We start from the raw sequence: 23421 nt of genomic DNA, 5'->3' as shown, positions 1-23421 counted from the left end.
AAATATACATACATCTTTGGATGTATGCATATGACAACACAGCTCTTGACTCACTCGCACTCTGTCTCTTACAAACATGCACGCGCGTGCATACACACGTGTGTCTTTGTAAATATGTTTGTATACATTTATGTATGTGTGTGTTTGTAAGAGACAGAGTGTGAGTGAGTCAAGGGGTGTGTATGTGTGTGAGACAGAGTGAGAGAACGGTGTGTATGTAGTATTTACTCTCTCTCTCTCTCTCATACACACTCACACACAAAATAGAGAGTGAAGCTTTTTGCCGTTGTTACGTCAATACCGGAAGTTGACATTGAGGAACCTTTTTAAAGAAGTGAATCTTAAATATAAAGCAATATTATTTATTTTTAATTAGAGATAAAAAAAATCAAATGAAGAGCCTAACATTTATCCGAGGTCAAATTATTCACACATCACAAGTATAGAAGCATTTGGTGAAGTCAATTACACACACATCTCTGTTTTATATATAGTATAATTTACTCTCTCTCTCTCTCATACACACGCACACACACAAAGATGTATGCATATTTATGCATGTACGTATACATGACAACAAACCGCTCTCTCTCTCTCTGTCACACACACACACACACTTCCATTTCATCTGATGTGTGATACTCTGTGTGTGTGCTTTCGTGCGTGCGTGAGAGGTTCCACAATCGCAATTTATTTCAATTACTCTTGTGAGGATATTCACGTAAATCATTTTTTTCATTTAAGCCACATTTTAATTTTCGTAAAAGTTTCCAAGTACCAATGAGGCTTTTTGGCGCATCTTCAATTTTCCAATTCATGAGAGGTGCCCAGTCATCATTCATCTGAGAATCCATCTACAGAATGTCCTCAGATTTCTATACAGCATATTTTGCTTTTTTCCTTCCAGTATATAAGCAACAATTTCATTCCCGGGCAACGCTGGGTTGCTCTGCTAGTATCTTATAAAATATACAAATTTATATAAGTTTGTGATAACTAACAATACATGATGAATTATCTTAAGGATATTTAACCAATGAATGAAGGGTTTGCAAGACATCAACTTACAACTTGCAGGTAACAGTCAACAGAAGCCCTCAAACCAATTTCTACTCCTAGTTGAAGAATTTAACTGAAAGTAGTAGTGTCAAAACAGTGTGTGTGTACATATGTATGTATGTATGTATGTATGTATGTATGTATGCATACATGCATGCATGCAAAGTTTAAGTTAGTTAAAATGTTTGTGATATATTCACTCCAGTTACCAGAGAGAAAATATTTCTCTTATGGTAAAAAGGTATGAAAGCACACTATATCTGTTCAGTGTTGCCACCTATCAGGACTCCCAGACAAGCTAGTTGGCTTTTATCAATGGGAGGTACCTAAGAGAGGCAACTCTGAACAGACCTTGTAAAACTATAGTCAAAATCAGAGAGAATGTCCAACAAAAGATACCCTAAACCACACGTGTCAAATAAAAGGGCATTTTTCTTGGGTCAGCAAATCCAACCGCCAACACATTAATTTCTTTGAGTAATATTAAGTTTATCAACTTTATTGGAATATCCTTTCTTTCGTGCATCATTATAGTGATTAATAACCACTCAACATCATAGTTGACAGTGGAAGCTCTAATAATTTTATTTCACCTAACTGCTAAGCAGAATGGTTTAGTCAATAAACCATTCAGAAATAATTTTGTGTTAGCATCAACAAAGCTTAGTTCCCAAATTACATGAACATTGATATTCAAAATACTGAATAGTTATACTCAGCAGCTAGTGTTTGCTATGCCCAGTCTCTGCTCAGATATAATAATTAACCGGAATTCCATCTTTAACATTCTTCAGTTGTATTTAAATTTAATAAGCAAGATTAGTTATGACAAATATTGCTTGCCTAAAGATTCAACCAGTTACACTCTTCACTACTTTAACTCTGAATGTCAAATCTATTGCTAAACTAACTCCAAAGTATACTATGGATGATTGCAAATTTGTAAAACAAAAATGTAAACTGCCCAATCAAAAGACATCATCATAGAACCCAATAACTTAACATGGGGGAACTCAAGTTTTTGTTGTGACAGAATGTCAAAATCACAAAGAATGCTTTGCCATTAATTTCTTTACCACCATTCAAACCCTTCTTAAAGCATTTCCAATCCATATCATTGAGAGTTACTTAATGCTGTATCTTAATAGTCATATTTGGAAAGACTGATATAAAACATACTTTTTATCAGCTACCAATGACAACTAACAACTTTTGACTGTCCTTGCACTGTTTTTTAAGCTTTGGGATAACTGTATCAATATACAAGACTTCAATTTTGCTGCATGAATGCAGTGGTATGTTTTCAATGAGTGATTAATTGAATTCATCATCATCATCATCATCATCGTTTAACGTCCGCTTTCCATGCTAGCATGGGTTGGACGATTTGACTGAGGACTGGTGAAACCGGATGGCAACACCAGGCTCCAGTCTGATTTGGCAGAGTTTCTACAGCTGGATGCCCTTCCTAACGCCAACCACTCAGAATAACCTAAAATAACCTAAAATAACCTAAAATCTACTTACTCATATTTAGATGACATTACTGAATGTGGTAACTCTTTTGAAGATCATGACAGAAATTTAGATATATTTCTATCAAGTGCAACTCTGTTTAGTAGAAAAAAATGTGTGTTTTGGTAAGAGAAGCATCAATTTTCTAGGTTACTGTATTCAAGATCACTAAATAAAGTAAAATCCTGATCAAATGTTTTGTTTTAAAATTCTTAATTCTAAGGAACTTGATTTGTTGACAAGGAAAATGCCAACATTACTGCTTGTAGCCCAACAATTTTCTGAGAAGTGCATGCATAAATACACACCAGGTATCATTCAGTTTCATGTCCCAAATCCATTCACAAGGCTTTGATCAATCAAGGTGCCATGCAGTAGGACTAAACACGAAACTATGTGGTTAGGAAGCGAACTTCTTAGCCACACAGCTATGCCAGTAAATATAAACATAAAATCTGATTCCAGATTGGTGTTACTACAACAACTGTTGGTCATTTTAATCTCATAATTCATAGTTTTTCTTAAAGGAAGATGAATGTTGTAATTCTACTTCCATTTGAGAATGTAACAGGGAATGGGCAAGTTTACTTCCTTACTTGAAACAGATCCTGGCATTATACAATGTATCATGTAGTAAATTAAATTCTCTCCCTTCCTTAAACAAGCTATTACTATGTAAGCCTACTCATTGAATGAAGTTTTGGTATGCAGATCTTATATCGTTACTTCTGGATACAGCATCAATCCTATTGCATATTTGAATTAAAAAATAACATATTTAAGAACGCTTACTTACTTGACAAGAATCTGAGAATCTAACAATTCTGTCTACTGTTTTCTTTCTTGTGTCTAACAGTTTGCTGGAACCATTACCTATCAAAAAGACAAATGTTATATACATGACACTGCATTTATTTAAAATCATCAAAGCAACCTCCCTACTGCGGTATTTTTAAATCTCTGTCAACAATAAGCAAACAGAGGCTGTGACCATGCTGGAGCTCATTAATGACAGTTCCCTGAAATAGCTACAGCTTCTGACTAAAATAAGTATATGCTCATTATTAAATCATATATTGCTACAAATATTCAAATAAACAACTAGAATACATCTGACAGACTTCTAGTTTTACTTTTGTCTTGCAGATATTTTTGGTTCTCAATAACTAGCTTCAATTTCTTCACATTCTGATTCTGAAGAAGTTGTAATCTGGAAATATTTAAGAGTTTTCAGGAAATATTCATTTAACTTCTTAAATGTATGTTATATCAGATGTAATAAATGTGGTAAATGGCTATAACCAAGGAAATTCAATTTCTGAAGCTCAGAAGCACTTTAATCTCGTGAGTTACAGAGTGACCTCACTAGTGTTGGTGCCATGCCATGAAAAAATGAACCCAGTATACTGTGTAAAATTGTTGGCATGAGGTAGGGTATCAGGTTATAGAAGCATATAAACAAATTATTGGCGGCGAGCTGGCAGAAACGTTAGCACGCCGGCCGAAATGCTTAGTGGTATTTCGTCTGCCGTTATGTCCTGAGTTCAAATTCCGCTGAGGTCGACTTTGTCTTTTATCCTTTCGGGGTCGATAAATTAGGTACCAGTTACGCACTGGGGTCAATGTAATCGACTTGATCCCTTTGTCTATTCTTGCTTGTCCGCTCTGTGTTTAGCCCCTTGTGGGCAATAAAGAAATAAGAAACATATAAATGAAACATGAACTATACAAGTGGCATTATAGGCTACTTGTCTAAATAAGAACTGATAAAATGGAAGATGGGACTCCTTAGTTATGTCCCAGACTGTCTCTCTAATGCTAGTGGTATCATAAAATGGACTCACTATATGGTGTAAAGTGGATGGTGATAGAAAAGGTATCCAGCAATAGAAACTGTGTCAAAGATGGAATGTACAATCAAGGTAGAATGCCATATAATTACTAATAAAGGGGAGAGTACATCTTTATTCCTGCTATATTCAACTTCTATAGTGTCAGTGGTACAACCCAATTCACACTGTAAGACATGTACAACTAACTTGGTCAGTTTTCTCTAGTGCTCTAGTTTTGTATCAGATGATGTAATGAGACTGAGACACATCCATTTCAAGCCAGCATGTAAAAAAAGGGTGTAAATTGATAATGATTTAAGACAAGTAAGACAAGTAAACAAAATTTGTAGTAAGCTAAACAGGATGCTTGAGCTAAATTTGATGATTTTTTTTTATATCTCCTTTTTTCAGGAAAAACTTCATGTATTGGTAAACAGTAAACAGCATTGGAGAGCATAATAATTTAAGTTTCAGTTGGGAAAAAATTAGCTGACATGGACAGCTGGAAGCCAACTGAATACTGGAAAAGAGTTACCTGTATTGTGTTAAAAGTATCAAAATGCCAAGATTGTGACTGCTGCTCAGTGCTCTGTGAACATTGTAAAGGCTATAAAATGTGACACAGACAGCTGCAATGGAGACTACAAAGCCTTGGCCAGCAGGAAAGGACACACCAAGCATTTCTAACTGCATCTTCTAGCAGAAATTCATCACCACACCTTTGAACAGGGCCTTAGGCTCAATTCAGTTGGTTATGTGAAGTTGTTGGAAACTGTAATCAATCTCTGGCTGGCAAGGGTTGCTGTTGGAAGTCCATATGTGAGGCAGCTGGATTTGGCTATTTGCTGTACCTTCAGGAAGATCAGAAGTAGTTGTCGGAGAGTATCTATGACTGAGCAAGCCCTGATTTTGGGCATCCTAATTCCCTTGATTGTAATCCCATGGATTACTATGTGTGGGGTGTGATTGAAAATGAAACCAACCACTTTGCTTGTAAAAATAAAGATCAAGGATGTGTTTGAAAACCTTCCAGAGGACACAGTGAGGAACACAGTGCCAGGTTCCAGAGCCATCTTGAGGCTGTAGTGGAAACTAAGGGCAGTTATTTTGAGTAAACTGTTATCTCCCAGCCATAATCTGGTTGATATCTTTGTTTCTTTTACAATTACTTTTATTTTTGGATGGTATATTGTGTTTTCTTTACCTTTTATGCAAACTGTCAAATTTAGCCCAAACACCCTGTACTGTATTAATTTATTTGTAAATGCTTTCAACATGATCATACTGAGGTCTGATTTTCATTCTTAATGAATTTCTTTCCTTTATTTATTTATTTATTGGTCAACATAAACCCACTAGTAATGGACATATTTAATGGAAAACACTACTTTAAATCTAAGTCCCTCACCTTCAGTTACAAGAATGAACTTTAATCCTTTCGTAGAGTTGTAATCTCTCAGCACTTCAACACAATCGACAAAACAGTCTCCATGGAAACATGTGATTGGTAGTGGAGGTGATCTGCACATAAAGAACAAAATCAGGTGACAAATATTTTTCAGTTGTCAGTGAAACATAAACAATAACAATTAAGGATTTTCTTTGACACAAACAAATAGACAGAGACAATAGGGCTAAACTGTATGCTTTATGAATAGCTGTTTCAGACATTTCAAAGAGATGAGTGCCAAACGTCAAACATGGAGATTATTTAGAGGGGGAAAAATGAATTTAATGTAAACAATGTAAAACAATTTGTCTGTCTGTTTGTCCCTCTACTCCACCATTCTCTACTTGTCATATAATCTCTATTTTACTTCTAACAAGCATCACTGTCATACAAGCATTGTTGTTCATTTCCAGTCTTTTGTGAAAAACGACAGGCCACGGTTAATATTATCTTGCTTAGAAATAGGTGAAAGTTGGTGACAAGAAAACTGTAGAAAATCTCACTCAACAAATTCTGTCAGACCCAAGCAAGTATGAAAAAGTGGATGCTAAATGACTATGATAATGATGACATTTAATACAGGGAGCATTAAACAGCTAATGAGAAATCAATTAAGCAATGAGAGAAAAACAGTATCAATCACTGACCAATATAAATTTTCAGTGCCTTGGCAAATATGGGAGACAACAAATTACATGCTTATATTGGGGTCATCAGTAAAGAAAACTCTTCACTGTACTTTTGAACCAGAATTGCCATCAATGCCATTTTATGATTTTTGCCATGCTGGCTAACATTGGAGGTGAATGGGTCATCACAGCAAGAGTTACTACCCCCCTAGATGTGTTGAGGACTATGTCTTACTTATACACTTCTTTTTTTGTATGTTTTCTATAGCTGGATGCCCTACCTAACACCAGCCACTTTACAGAATGTACTGGATACATTCTATTATGGCACCAGCACTAAAGAGGTAGTCATATTCTTGGAAAGACTAAAAGAATTTAAGTACATTTTATCATGAACACTACAAAGGTTGTCTCATCCCCTGCAAGTTTAAAGATTCTTCTCTACCTTAAAATGTGTTTGTCTTGACCTTGTCAGATAGAAGAGAGAGTGATGAAAGAGGAATAGTGAAAGGGCGAAGAGGAGAAAATAACAGAAGCAAAGAGTAATAGAGAAGGTAGAGGAGGGAAGAGAGAGATAGAGAAAGAAAGAGAGATAGAGGGAGAGAGATAGAGGGAGAGAGATACACAGTGACTGTTGGTAAGGAGATTCAATAAAAGAATAAATATTTGAAGATGAGCTTTCAGCTAATGATTTACTTACTTTGTATCACTTAAACTATTTCCAGAATAAATGCACATCCTAGCTACAACCGGAGATGATCCATTTGGAAATTGAAGGGATCCAAGTCCATGAGCATAACGAGGCTTAGAGAAAACAGGCTTAATTAATAAAGTTGTTATAAACATTATACAAAATGCAAAAAGAGATGTAAACAAAAATTTCAAAAGAAAAAGATATAGGATAATAAAAATATACAATAAATAAATATTTATTATAAATTATGATCTACAATAAGTGTTGACAAGTAACATTAATGTAATTGTTATCAAAACAAATTTAAGGATATAAATAAGGTAATTCTGTAATTATGGTTTGGTAGATACAATAAGAATATATAAATGAAGTATTGTTAGAGTAACTCAAGAAAGATAATTTCTTAAGGTTTAGACAAAGGAGGTAAAAAGAGCAGGCTTTTAACCTAAAATCTGTGAGAAAAGTTAAGAAGGAACCACGATTTATGGATGGGTTTCTTGAGATCCTGTGTTTGCCAGGACACCAGCCAAAATGAGATGGAAGTGAGGGCATGGGATCAAACTCTGCTGGAAAACTTTCATCTTGTAACAAATTGTGCTATTTTGAAGGTGCCAAAGGAAGCCATAGATCAAGGTATCAGGTTTCTTGGGAGAACAGTTACTTACAGTGATAACTATAGTATAAATGCTTCTCAGAGTTGCTTTTTATTTTTATATACTAATGACCTTCATAACCTGTATACAAGGTACCAAGAGACATCAGTACATTTGTGGTCCACTGAGTCTAAGCTTCTTTTCAATTCTTAATTGGAAATTCTTCTCTAAAGCTGAAAAGGGCATGAATGACACAACTTCCTACTCTCTCTCAATAAATATAACTAAAGATTCAGACATATGTAAATCATTATTGTTGTTGTTGTTGTTGGCATTCTGTCGCTTACGACGTCAAGGGTTCCAGTTGATCCGATCAACGGAACAGCCTGCTCGTGAAATTAACGTGCAAGTGGCTGAGCACTCCACAGACACGTGTACCCTTAATGTAGTTCTCTGGGATATTCAGCGTGACACAGTGTGACAAGGCTGACCCTTTGAATTACAGGCACAACAGAAACAGGAAGAAAGAGTGAGAGAAAGTTGTGGTGAAAGAGTACAGCAGGGTTCACCACCATCCCCTGCCGGAGCCTCGTGGAGCTTTAGGTGTTTTCGATCAATAAACACTCACAATGCCCGGTCTGGGAATCGAAACCACGATCCTACTGCCCTAACCACTGGGCCATTGCACCTCCACAAATCATTATTGTATTATTGTATAGTTACAGTAAGCTATTTTTAATGTTTTGATAATAAAAAACAAAAAATGAAATCAAATATTTAAAAAGCAAACAAACCTCAAATTTGGATTCAATTGGAAAATCAAAGGAAAGCCCACGGAAATTTAAAACAAAAAGTTGTTTCTCGGAATTATACACTGAAAATTTAAAGAGGAGAAATGAAATATTAACACAACTTGAACATGGCATAAAAAATAACAACAAATCAACTTGATTATTACAGGCAACTACAGTTTTCACTAAGTTTGAGGACTGGATTCAGATGTTCCACTTGATTAGAAAGCAAAAGGGAATTACTGCTAATCAATCAATCAATAAGAATCAAGAGAATCCAACAGGTCATACAATAATGAATGATATCGATAGAAAGAAAATATAATGAGCAGTCAATGATTGGGTTTGTCTGAGTTTGAACCTTGCTGAAAATCAAAGCTTTTATAACTTTGTAGTTACAATGCATTTAATACATTAAATAAAATATTTATGAGATCTTTTACACTGGGCTAGTCTACACCAGTGTTTCTCAAACTATTTGATGTGGTGTACTGGCAGTTTTTTTCCCAATGTACCAGGAACCGGTAATATTTCTTAGTAATATTAATTTATACCAGAAACAATATATATAATGAATATAATAAAAGTTGACAATTTTTTTTATCTTATATTTATTTTGTAAACAAATAATACAATATTACATAATTATTTTATAATGTTTCTTTCTTTTTTGGAAACTTGCTGCATACCAGCAGCTGATGGCTCATGGACCGGCACCGGCTCACAGACGACCATTTTGAGTAGCACTGGTCTAGACAATAATTATTCTCTTGTTACCACCATCTATACCCACTATGTTTAAGAATTTACCAAAGTGGCTGATTTAGATTTCTCCATGATCATGAAAGGATTACAGTGCATTTAATATACTTAATAAACTATTCATGAGATCTTTTATACTGGGCTTAGTCTACAAAGGTAGAAGCTCTCTGAACTTTACCCGGCCTATTCTTATTCTAGCAGCTACACTCTTGGAGCATCCACCTCCACTGCTGACTTTGTCACCCAGATAAAGGAAGCTATCTACTACTTCTAAGTATTCCTTCTGACATTTGACAAAATCTATTTTCTGTACATTTCTAGTGTTCTGAGGTTAAATACTCAGACCCCATCCCCCACTCTACATCTACATGATAAAGAATAATTAAGTAAGTATTATCACCATATCTAATGAAGTGAGCATGAAAAAATCTATTTGGAAATAATCATGTTGTGTAGCAAAGACAAGATATCAATTATATATCAGTAAACTGATATTGATTAGTATATCATATTTTATGTTGTCATGGAAACTATCCTTTGACCCATATATAACTAAAAAATTTCCATCTGGTGTCAATGATCTAAATAATATATTCTCATCATTCAATTAATGCAAACTGACAACTTTGTCAAAACAGCTTTCAGTTAGTATTAAATATTTATATTCATTATATTAATAAATGGACTTCAAAATATTGATATCTAAGGCAGCCACAAGGTTTCAGGTTTTGGTAGGAACAGTGACAGGGTCTGATATAATCAATTATATCAATTCCAGTACTTGTTAAGTGTTAATTTTTATCATCCTACTAATGGATGAAAGGTGAAGTTGACCTAGGCAGGAAACGAGTTAGTTCAGAATGTAAAAGAGTATAACTTAATATGGCAAATAACTTTATTTGATGCTCTGCTGGTTTTATTACCTTAACACTCTAATACACTTCAAAATATTATTACAATACAAAAACTAGAGTGTGTGAACACAATGTAAACTTTAAAGTCATTTCATTCTGCTAAAGCATGAACAATTGGAATGTTAAGTGACTAACCTCCAGGACGTGTTGCCCCAAACGACTGATCAATCTGTTCAATGGTAGGCTGAACTTGTAAGGAATTAAAATGCACACCACTGAAAGAGAAATATTCAATATAAAGACATTTTTTAACAATGAATAAATGAATTGCAAGTCAGAAAAAATAAAGTTTGAAACGTGGTGAAACAGCTCTTGAATGGACCTGTGCAGTATTTGCAGGAGGAATGTTGTAAAACTACTTTAAGTACACAATGCATTTATTGTTTAGACTGGACAACTGCTGCCAAAGAAAAATTGCTTGAAAGGCATTCATTTAGAAAGACACTTAATAGGTAACAGTAAATTTTTATAGGACTCAAGTTAGACAAATAAAATCCACCCAGAAACAAACTTCATGTAAAACTATTTATCTATAATGGCAAACAATGAATAAAGAGTAAAGAATATATGTATAATTGTGAATTTAGCAAAATATTCAACTCAATAGCAAAATAAGATTTTTTATTAACAAAATCTGAAATAGATACTCACCAATATTTTAATTTAACTTTATTCATACAAAATACTTCAATGATCTAAATAAAGAAATATCAAATAGAAACGTTTATTAATGATATATAAGAATATATTTAAAAGAAAATATTAGCATTTCATTATTATTATCATCATCATCATCATTTAATGTCTGTTTTCCATGCTGACATGGGGTGGATGGCTTGACAGGAGCTGGTAAGGCCAGGGCCAATACCAGGTTCCATAGAGTGTTTTGGCTTGGTTTCTACAGCTGGTTTCTACAGCCCTTCCTAACACCAATCACTTTACAGAGTGTACTGGGTGCTTTTTATGTGGAACCATGTGGAACCATCACCAATGCTTTTTATGTGGCACCATCACTAGTGCTTTTTACATGGCACCAGCACCAACACCAATGCCTTTTTACATGATACCTTGGTTTTAAACCCCCCAAACTATACTTAGATAGTGGAAGTTATTAAGAAAAGACAAAGAGGAAATTATGAGAAAGAGTGAGGGAGATACTGATATCAGTGCTATTTGCCAATGTTACTTTTTAGAGTACTGAGTTTATTTTATTGAGTATCAAAGACTATGTTTGATGTAACTGCTCTTCCTTCCAATATTATCTCTAAGTTAATTAGACAGCCTGCTTTAAAGGCAAATCTTAAGAGAAATAGGAATCAATAGATTGCTGGGGGAGGGGAGTCAATAAGTATCATATAACAATGTATTCAAAGATTTATGAAACATTTGATAAATCAAAACTCTTGATATGTGTTTGATTTACATTTTTTCAATTCTTTTATATTTTGTATCTATGTTTAATCCTTAATATATGTGTGTTAACTCCCTAAGTCATCTTCAGGAATACAAAACACTAACCACACCAAATATTAATAAATCAATTTTATGCATCATTAGTTCTAAATATATGAGAATCGAATTTAGGTTTTACAAAGTATATATTTGAGCTTTTACATTACTTTTACAACTACTTTTTTTATGCTGGCATGAATTAGATGAATACATACTGCTAGAACATTCTTTTTACAACCAGATGTCTCTCCTGTCTCTAACTCTAGTTTTTCAAGTGAGATAGTTTTTATTCTACATATCTTCAAAACATAGAGCCACTAGTCGATTATAAATAGCAATATAACAGTACAAATATATATATATATAATAGACATATATATAATATATAATGATGTTTGCTCACTTACCAAAAAGTTATAAACAAAAGTGTGAGACTGTAGGCAAGAAAAATAAGTTCCTTCCTCTAATCTAATAACTGTGCTCTTTGATAATAAATATATTAGCTCTAAATTTTCTCTTTGTTTTGATGGTTTACTGAAATTACTTGCTAATAAAAACAAATGGAAAACAAAAGCAAAAATGGAAATTTAGAAGAAAAAAAAACAAGGAAAGAAGACTGCTTACTTTTAACCGTTGACATACTGGATCAAAGATCAGTTTGATTCCATCCTGGGATAAACTTACAACCAGATCCATTTGTAAAGGTTGCTGTATTAGAAATGAAAAATAAAGATGTGAATACTTAGGGAAAAAGAAAGACAAAAGAAGAATGACATGAACCCGAATCAATATTTTAAACAATATATTGTGGAAGTGCAAGTTGATGAGGTGAAGAAGATTAGATAATTAACTAAAAAAATTATAAATAATTTTATATAATCAAATTCAAAAGATGGTATTCAGCACATCACTCATTAACTTAATTACACAAAAGCTTTGAGAAATGGCTCTATTTTTTACTCTTTTGCTGGTGCCAGTGCCATATAAAAAACACCTAGTACACTCTGTAAAGTGGTTGGCATTAGGTAAGTCATCCACCTGTAAAAACTTTGCTAGAGTAGACACTAGAGCTTGGGGCAGTCATCTAGCTTGCCAGCTCCTGTTAAACTGTCCAACTCTTACCAGTATAGAAAGTAGATGCTAAATGATAAATTCATTTTAGTTATACAATTTTTACTGGCCAAATATAATTTATAACTCAGTTTCAAAATCTATAAATCCCTAACAACTGATCTGTTAGATTTGAGTAGATTACATATGCTCATGAAGTAAAACAGGCCAAAGTATGCCTCCTTGTGTCCTTTGTCTGAAAATGAAGCTCAAATTTTCAATCCCTATGAGCGATTAATTCTTAAAATTATCTCCCCTCCTCTTTGAGAGACACTAACAATTTCTGCAAGGGTTATGAATTTTTTTCTCCAAATCAAAGGGAAATACCTATTAAACAATTTTTTGCAAGCATTCTGAACATAATCTGAAATTTAGCTATTATCATTTTCAAAATTGTCAACAAAACAACTTCCATACTTCCATTCAACAGAGGTGTCATTGAAAACAGAAAGTTGCAAACTGGATCAACAAATGCTCAAATGAACAGCATTCTGATATAAGATTGTTTCCTTTGTCTTTGATCATCATTTCTTGACGAAACTGTAATGGTTTCAACATGATATAAGGGGTAGTTTTTAAACCTGGCAGAAACCCATTCTTCTTCAGGCATAGCCACAGCTGATTTCTTCTTTCTCTTAGAGGGAGAGAGAAAGAAGAATTGATTCCCCGCCCAAGTTTGGTACTTTTAACCCCCAAATAGATGAAAGGCAAAGTTGGGAGCCTCTCTATAGTTGTACAATCTACTAAAAGATCTCTTTTGGCAAAATGTGAACTCAGAGTACAGAGTACCATAACACACTGTATCTGATACTTTAACAAGCCAGTCTACCACCAATAAATAGGTTAAAAATGATCAACTGTTTATTAATATTTGAACTGTGATTTCCATTAACAGTAGCTTCGTAGGTTTATATTCCCTTTTAAATTTAGCCGTAATTTTAGTTTAATTCACATTATTGGGTTCAAAAAACTAAATCCATACCCGTAAGTTATTACAGCTTTTGTTTTAACCCCAGGTTAGCTCAAACCAAACAAACCTATGATCAAAGGTATTCAAGTTGTAAACATACCAACAGTTTTTAAATTTACGACTACCCTTATCCAGTATGTTGTTCACTTTTTTTTTTTTTAAGATGGAAGGGTGTGAGGAGATCTAATAGATAGTGCAACCACCTAGACGCTCCCTTGTTGGTTCATTATAATAGATATAGTTCACCATCCCTAGTACATACAATTTAGTTGTGAAATAAGAATATAACCTATTTTTCATTTAGTTTAGCAGATTAATGCAGAGTAAAGAGCTTTGTTAAGGAGTGCAACACATCAAATGTGTGTGTGTGTGTGCATGCGCATGTGTATATGTGAATGAAGTGAATAATTGCCCCTGCAGTAATCCTGCATTTAGAACACTCCTATGAAATGAAGAGAATAAACAAATTGTTTTAACTTACAGTATTACTGTATCGAATTTGAACAGCTTTTATCACACGGTCTTGACGTTTTAAGATATTTACAGTTTGATAGAATGGCATACCTGAGAAAATATAGAGATTAATTGAAAATAAGACAAAATTTTATTGCTACAGCAATGAAGGTTGAATTTCTTTGATTTAGACAGTTTACATTTGGAAGGAAAGTTAAATTGGATTTGCAATAAATGAGATGGATTATACAAGTTACTACTGAATTATGTAGGAAAAGTTTACTTATGACTGTGTGTGTGTGTGTCTAGGCACATGTGTATTCATATATATATAAAAGTATACACATATACATACATGTGTGTGTATGTGTATAGAGATAAGGTGAGGAGCTAGCCACTCTTTACCCTGCGGACTTAACTCTCAGTAAAGATTTTGGAGTGTAAGTTCAAATAATTTGAATGCTACTGTTTTCTATATTGAGCATCTCTGGATCTCATCTGTTGACTCTATATATACATACATATATGCATGCACACACATTTATATCTATATCTATATATATATATATATATATACTAGCAATGCACGCCAGTGTTGCCTGGGTGTTATGACCTACAGCTACATTGTATTATTTGTTCCTTTCTTATGCACAGAATCGGCACACGAGGAGTATGAAGCAAACAACTTTTCTTTACGAACATGTTTTTTGGTCATTTTCTGGTGAACAACACAGTACCTTCCATCTACCAAATTCAGTCATAAGTCTGTAGTTGGCCTAGGGCTACAGTAGAAAACACTTACCCAAGGTACCACGCAGAGGGACTGAACATGGAACTATGTGGTTGAGAAGCAAACTTCTCAACCTAACATGTGTATGTGTGTGTGCGTGTGTTTACATTTGTTGTTAAATCAAGTTTGGTGTCAGGCAGAGTTGCCTCCCTTAGCTAAAACCTCAAAATTGTGCAACCTGACCTCGTTTTTGAGGTTATTTTTCTAGTAAATTCGAAAATTGACAATGCAGTTTTCGAATCCATAAGGAACATATGCACACACACACACAAACTCTGTTTATATATATATATATATATATATATATATATATATATATGCAAGGTGGTGACTTTAAGTCAACACCTCATATAAAGCTACGCCCTTTCTCTGAAATACATTCTCACTCAGTCAAGAGGGCTTCTTCCTTTCCCTTTCTTAACTTTATCTTGTAAGTTATTTGATGACCTCACTAGTGCTAATGTCATGAAAAAAGCACCCTGAACATATAGGAAGGGCATCCAGTCATAGGAACCATGCCAAAGCATAGGGGCTTGATACTGCACTGTGGCACATCAGACCATGCAAACTCTCCAATCCATGTAATTGTGGAAAACAGATGTTAAATTATGATGATGAAGATACACACATACACAGATATATATACACACATATAGGTGCATGCACACACACACACACACACACACACAGATATATATAAAGCACTGGTAATATTATATGTTCAGGATTAAGAGATTACATGTGCATGCAAAGATGTGCATTTATTTATGTACATGTTATTTTTGCATATAACAATGCATAAAATACACTAGTACAGGTTTAGAAGGAAGTCTGAAGTGGGATCGATTTTTCTGTTATAATTTTGCATCTTCTAATAGCTTATTGCAGTAACAGATTTTTTTTTTTTAAAGAAAAGCCTTTTCCGCAAAAAATAATTAGAGACATACAAGACAACAGATATTTCACAATGATAACAAACATGATCTAACAAGTTACATGTGCGACATAGTATAACACTTAACAAATGCAACAGTTTAAAATGTACTGTGATATGCTTCACCATAAATTAATAAAGTTAGTATACATAAACAGTTTAGTCAACACCCAACTTTCATGACATCTTAATATTTGTCTTGGCCAGCAGTTTTAAAATCAATTTGATGAATAAAAAAAAATGATAGTATCAAGAGATTCAAACAAATTGTAAATGAAGCTACTTGTTACATTTCACCAGGATAAATATCACCAATAACAGCTTATTTAATTTAATTTAACAAACTGAGAGAAGCCTAGTTAATGAGACAGCCACAATGTGTTCACTTAGCCTACAAGAAACAATAGTCAAACAACCTCCAATTTCACACCCTATTGTCTTCGACATAGTACTTTGTAGACATAAACAAAAGCAATTGCTACCAAGTACCTGAACCAGCCAGTTAGGGATATTCTCTAAGTCATGGCATTGTGGTAACACAAGTTAATGCCAAGTGGCAAGTCAACTATAAAGAATCATTAACTTATCAACAAGGTATCGCTTTTATGATTTTGTAACAAGAATCATACAATATCATGCACTAGAAGATTGCCTCCAACGATGTAGTTTTACCTTTGATTACATGGTACACATGGCCTCAAATTTTGGGATAGAGAACAATTAATTAACTGTGAAACTGCAAAGATGAAAGACAAAGTTGTCTCCACAGAGATTTGGAGTCAAAGTGTAAAGACATGTAAATAAATACCACAAGTCATTTTGTCCATTCCTCTACCAAAACTGCCAATCTACATCCCTCATAGAATCTTGATAGAACATGCAAGTTAAAGCTTCTGATTAAAGAGTAATGAATTTCTGTCTCTGTCACTGCTATTATAACAGTTTTTTATCTTGGAAGTTGATGGCTATATACCAACCTTGTCTGAATCCATCTACTGCATGTATGCTACCTCCAAAGTTTTGGCACCAGGGCCTTAGCCTACAATGTCTTCTCTAGAAAAGTACAAAATTTCTATGAAGTGTAGTGTTACTACTGAACATTGTTTTAAAGTTATATCGTCAGCATTTTCATTTTGCTTTCTCAGTTACCCTTACACAACAACAAGATTACAGTAAACTTTTGTTTAAACTCACATTCATGTCTGTAAGTGGATGTCAGTCTCAAGTAATTTGGCAAGTAACTTACTCTTCAGGAATGATGACTATGATAATCACAATGACTAATTTTTAAATAGCTTTACTACTACTGCCTTTTCAGTCAAACACGTACCACTATCAGAGTTTCAGTAACTGATCTACATTTTAGACTTGTATCATTAATGCAATAATCTATTACTGATCAGTATTTCTGAATAAGCATTATTTTTCTGAAAAGACCTTTAGCAAACAACATTAAAAAGGATTTATCATAGTGATTTGATACAAAAACTGATACTAGTTATCTAAAACAGTCAGTGCATGTAAAATGTCAAATTTCTGTATTTTCTGTTTGACTGTTCATAATCAGAAGTGCCAATGGGTAATTAGCCTAATTAACTTCACAAAAGGCATCAAGCAATGTAAGTAAATAAAGTATAATGGGAATAGAAATGGATTACAGACTTAGCTTGCCTTACAATATCACTGACTGCCTGAAGAATAAATATAATTAATTTAGAGCACCTTATCTGAAAACTATATCAACTTCATTACTTTAGATCATATAGGATTGATTGCAAATGGAAATTGCAGATGTTGATATTATGACATTGATCCTCAGCAAACCCTCTTCCCTTACAAAAACTTGTTACAAAGCCTTTTCATTTTTCTTTTTATTCATTATCTAAAAACAATCTTGAATTCATATCAAACTATTCAGTAATGCTGAGATATTGAGGAGTTATCCTAGGTAGCTACATGTGAAAAGGCTATTGGAAAGAAAACTAAAAATATTTTAATTAGATACAAAATGTTTTTTTTCGCAAAGAGATTTGAAAATTAATTAGAAAATGCTTTCTTAGAAAAGCAATCTAAAAATTAATTAGAAAATCCACTCTATATTGGTGGAAAAGAAAATTACTTTTTCATACTGCTGCTCATTTAATGAAACTATGTGCTGTGCAGTATTATGTTTCCTACCAACACTCTGAAGACTATCACTTGAAAACAAGGAAAATGTTTCTAACAGTTAAATAGGCATGTCTCCGAACTTTTTCAAGCTAAACAAATTCAGCTATAAAATAATGACTTGTCCTACTTTTAACGTTGGGAAAGTCTCCTCAGAAACAACTTGCTTTTCATTGTTGTTGTTTATGATTTAAACATATTGTTCAAAGACTGCTTGCTCCACTTGTTTATTTTTAACATTTAGAAAAAAAAAAAAAAAAGCAACCTTTCTTATTGACATATTCCATGCAAAATAACTGAACTGTAGCCAGGTGGTAGTTGTTGTAATACTGACTATGAAAAAAGCCATGTGGTTGCTGGTCTTGTTATTGACATATTGTCTATAAAAGAAGTGAATTATAGTCATGTGGTTGTTGTTGTTATATAGTCCAAGGTCAGTCGTGACTCAACAACACCCTTTTATGAAAGTTGTTCAAGACACGCCTTTCCAACATTTTATTTATCAAGTATTACATTACCCAATGCATCTTACTTTATCTAAGGCAATAGGATATGGTTTGAAGGAGATCTGGATGCTATTCCCAGCAGGTCAAGTAAACCACAGAGAGGCTCTCAATCATCTTTGATGATGCTGACTATTTTGAACAAGCATCTATAGTTGTTTCCTTGTATGTCTCCTCTTCATTTTATTTTTCCAAACATGTTTTTGAAAATCTAGAACATGTTCTATCTTTGACCTGATCAATAAACGGTACAGCACAGATATACAGTGAAACACCCGTAATGGATTTAACCCAAAGCCCAATGAGATGGTAGTTCAATGCATTCTTCAGTTAGTAATTTTGTATTGATATATAACACGAAAGACTGATAGCATCTAAAATGAGAAAGTGGTTGGACATTTATAGGAGATATTAACAGTAGAGAAGAAACTTAGGTACAGGTATGGATGCTTGGTTAAGAAGCTTGCTTTGCAACCATGCAGTTTCAGGTTCAGTCCTACTATATGACACCTTGGGCAAGTGCCTTCTACTATAACCCTGACTGACCAATGCCTTGTGAGTGAATTTGGTAGTAAACAGAAATTATGTAGAAAACTGTTAAATATATGTGTGTGTGTCTTTATGTTTGTGTCCCCCACCCACACTGTTTGACAGCTGGTGTTGGTTTGTGTACATCCTCAAGAGACTGGCAAAAGAGACTGCCAAATTAAATACCAAACATAAGAATAAAAATACTGGTGTTGATTTGTTCCATTAAACTCTTCAAGGCAGTACACTAGCATGGCCACAGTCTAATGACTGAAACAAGTAGAAGAGAAAAATAACGATAGATGTTTGCAGGAAATATATTCCTTCAGTGGTAAGGATATGGAATGGAACAGGATGATTCTGTGACAGGGGAAATGATAAAAATGTTAACACTTAGAGCTTGGTAATTCTTGAAGACGCTCAAATGTAAACAAACACCCCACCTCACACACTCATACAATGGGCTGTGTGCAGTTTCCATCTACCAAATTTAGTTAGAAAGCATTGGCCAGTCTGAGGCATTAGTAAAAGTTAACTTGCCCAAGGTGCTGAACAGCAGGACTGAAATCAAAGCTAAGTAGTTATGAAGCAAATGTCTTAAACACAGAGGCACGTCTATGATACATCATGAAACTGTGTTGTTCTGACAGTTGAGACTACCCCTGAGTGAAATAGATTAATTAAAGCTAGGGAGAAATATAGTTTAATTAAAACTTAATATTTCAGACCTCACATTTCAGACCTCACATTTCAGATGATGTGGCAATGAAAGTATTGGAGACACTGCTGTGTTAGTTTACTCTTTTACTTGTTTCAGCCATTTGACTGCGGCCATGCTGGAGCACCGTCTTTAGTCGAGCAAATCGACCCCAGGACTTCTTCTTTGGAAGCATAGTACTTATTCTATCGGTCTGTTTTGCCGAACCGCTAAGTTACGGGGACGTAAACACACCAAGCGATGTTGGGAGGACAAACACAGACACACAAACACATACACACACACACACATACATATATATATATATATATATATATATATATATACGACGGGCTTCGTTCAGTTTCCGTCTACCAAATCCACCCACAAGGCATTGGTCGGCCCGAGGCTAAAGTCGAAGATACTTGCCCAAGGTGCCACGCAGTGGGACTGAACCCGGAACCATGTGGTTGGTAAGCAACCTACTTACCACACAGCCACTCCTGCGCCTTGAGAGCAAATAGATTCTAAAATAGTGTCACTGGTGTTGAAAACACCAATACACACAAATATCAACAAATTTCACTGACAAAATCTTGTTACACATCTTTTTTGTCATTCGATCACCCAGAAATAGCAGCTAAATCTCCTTTAAATTACAACATACTGTCTATAAAGAGAGAGAGAGAGAGAGAGAGAGAGAGAGAGAGAGAGAGAGAGAACAACGATAAATAAGAGGCAAATACGAGATAATTTAAATATTTACTTGTATATTACGTATTGTAGATTAATCTGCAAAAATTATTCATTGTTTTTAATCCATAAAGTATTTATTAAAACAAAACAAAAATTTTTCCGAACACTTCCACAATTTAGGAAATTTATGGAATTTGAGAATTGTTCCCATTAAGCTGATATTCATGGTACGCACCTATCATTTAAATATATCTATCTATATAAAGATATAAGTGTGAAATTATATAACGAGTATTTTTGATTTGAAGCCGAAGAAGAAAAATTAAAGAAAAACGTAATACAGGCAGGAAGACAATGAACAAGGGAAATAATGCATGAATAAATATTACTACACAGTTCTTTCCCTTTACTTAAATTTTTTTATATTGCAGTGTGATGTATTCCTAAAATACTCGTTGATAAGATTGATTAGTTTTTAGACATTACACTCAACTATTGTAATAAGTGACATTTAGAGAAAAAGTTCATAATTCACATTTAAATGTCATAATATACGGTAGATTTGATGCATACATTGAAACTATATTAACGTTTCTGTCAACAGATTGCAAAAAAAAAAAGACTAATTAATAATTTGCTAATGAATCTACTGAGCAGTTTAAGCAGTTAAAAATCATCAAGTATTATTTCATTATTTCAACATAAAAAATTTTAAAAAAAGAACTGCACTAATATTTAGTTCTGAGATAGAATCTAAGCAAAGTTAACTTTGTCTTTCCTACAAGTTAAACATAAGACATTCTAGTAATATTCTGGAACTCATTCAATTATCTACACTTCTATATAATTATTGATTTTAAACTAGAGTGCATGTCTGTGTGTGTGTGGGGAGGGCACAAGAACAAAATTATCATCATCATCGTTATTATTATTGTTGTTGTTGTCCTTATTCAAAGATTAAAGCAGCGAGCTGGCATAATCGTAAGCACTCCAGGCCAAATGCTTAGTAGTATTTCGTTGGCCGCTACACTCTGAGTTTAAATTCAGCCGAGGCCAGCTTTACCTTTCCTCCTTTCAAGATCAATGAATTAAGCATCCGTGAAACACTGGGGTCGAGGTCCCCTCCCCCAAAATTTCAGGCTTTGTGCCTCTAGTAGAAAGGATTATTATTATTATTATAATAACACTGCCAAATCAGATTGGAGCCTGGTGTAGCCATCTGGTTCACCAGTCCTCAGTCAAATCGTCCAACCCATGCTAGCATGGAAAGCGGACGTTAAACGATGATGATGATTATTATTATTATTATTATTATTATTATTATTATCATTATTATTTGCTAAAGGGTTAAAATGAATCACTTTGTCTACAATGCATTTCTCCAAGCATGTACACAGGTCAGAGAAACAGTAGAATGCTTAACTAAAATACCTTATGGTAAGTACTTATTTAGATTTGTTCCGAGCTTAAATCCTGCACAGCTTGACTTTGCCCTTCATATTTCTGGGGCCAATGGAATCAGTTAAATCAACTACACTGTTCTCTCTCAAATAAACACAACTTCAAACTGGACTTTGACAGCATTATTTCCATAGTCATACACTTTCTAAGGGTAATGGAGTAAATAAAATGGGTCCCTAAAATAACCTGTACTAGGAAACTGTAGAAAACAGATCTTTTAGAGGGCATCAATAGTTGTGAGGAAGATTCTATTCACAGGAGAAAAATGACTTTGACTAATGTCAAGTACATCGTTTCAAGACCTAACTTCTTTCCAAACACATACACTATTCACATTAAGGGGCACTACTTATCCATATGCTGCAGAAACATAGCCACGTCCTATGATGATTATGATAATTCAATATGGTATGCATAAAAAAAAATGCACAGACTTTAAAACAATACCATAATATATATATATATATATATAGACATACATACATATATATATATATATATATATATATATACATCTGGTCAAACTGTCCAACCCATGCAGCATGGACAATGGATGTTAAATGATGATGATGATGATGATATATATATATATATATATATATATATATATATATATATATATATATATATATGCATAAGTGGGAAAAAACAAGTTCAAAAAAGAACAATTCAAACTTTTTGAGAGGTCCAAAAAGAGAGAAAGAATGATTTCTAATAAAGATGCATCATATTCATAAAAAAACAGCCAGAACAAGTAGTAAGAGTGTGAAAAATAGTAGTTGAAAAATATCGTTATAGGCATAAATATACCATAAACAATTATAGAAAAATGGAGGAGAAAAAGATATTGCATCAAAATTAGATTTAATACAAAATAGGATTCAATACATATGCGTGCTTCAAAGGACAATACAAATATGTAAGAAAAAATCATAATTAAATTTATGCATTGTCGTTCTCATCAGTGTGAAGAATTTTTGGAAGGACATCAAAAAAGGTTTAATAAAATAAAGTAAATTAAAATAAGATACAATAAGGGAGAATACAAAAGGGGTAATAGGGAAAAATCAGATATTTACAAGCAAGTTGTAGAAGGGAAAAAATAAAAGTACTAATAGACATATCAATGTGTATGCATGTCTAATATAGGTTTGAAATTTTGGGGGAGGGGGTAATCGATTACATCAATCCCAATACTTGTCCAGTACTTTTATTTTATTAACCCTGAAAGGATGAAAGGCAAAGTTAACCTAGGTAGAATCAGAACATAAAAACAGATGAAATACTAATAACCCAACTTGCCATCTTACTAAAAGTATAAGGCCTGAAATTTGTCAGGGAAAAGGGTCTAATCAATTACATTGACTCCCAATGCTCAGCTGGTACTTATTTCATTGACCACAAGAGGATGAAAGGCAAAGC

General features: G+C 33.8%; 1 protein-coding gene across 4 annotated transcripts in view; it reads right to left on the bottom strand.

The window, feature by feature from the left end:
- The window catches only part of LOC106883715 (phagosome assembly factor 1), a 66355-nt gene that overhangs the window by 12438 nt on the left and 30496 nt on the right, over nt 1-23421 (bottom strand). For 2 of the 4 annotated variants that reach the window (XM_089350652.1, XM_089350654.1), the window contains exons 2-9: nt 14253-14335; nt 12316-12399; nt 10891-10934; nt 10375-10454; nt 8567-8646; nt 7186-7304; nt 5815-5927; nt 3371-3447 (exon numbers count right to left, since the gene is read on the bottom strand). In XM_089350652.1, the coding sequence (XP_089206778.1) occupies nt 3371-3447; nt 5815-5927; nt 7186-7304; nt 8567-8646; nt 10375-10454; nt 10891-10934; nt 12316-12399; nt 14253-14335 (680 nt within the window). The remainder of the gene's footprint in view (nt 1-3370; nt 3448-5814; nt 5928-7185; nt 7305-8566; nt 8647-10374; nt 10455-10890; nt 10935-12315; nt 12400-14252; nt 14336-23421) is intronic. The other 2 variants (XM_089350653.1, XM_014934826.3) reach the window with 1 other exon arrangement.

This window comes from Octopus bimaculoides, chromosome 4 (assembly GCF_046866305.1).
Source record: "Octopus bimaculoides isolate indiv1 chromosome 4, ASM4686630v1, whole genome shotgun sequence".
NCBI lineage: Eukaryota > Metazoa > Mollusca > Cephalopoda > Octopoda > Octopodidae > Octopus > Octopus bimaculoides.
The sequence above is the reverse complement of the archived record's forward strand: the minus strand, read 5'-3'. Positions and strand labels throughout refer to the sequence as shown.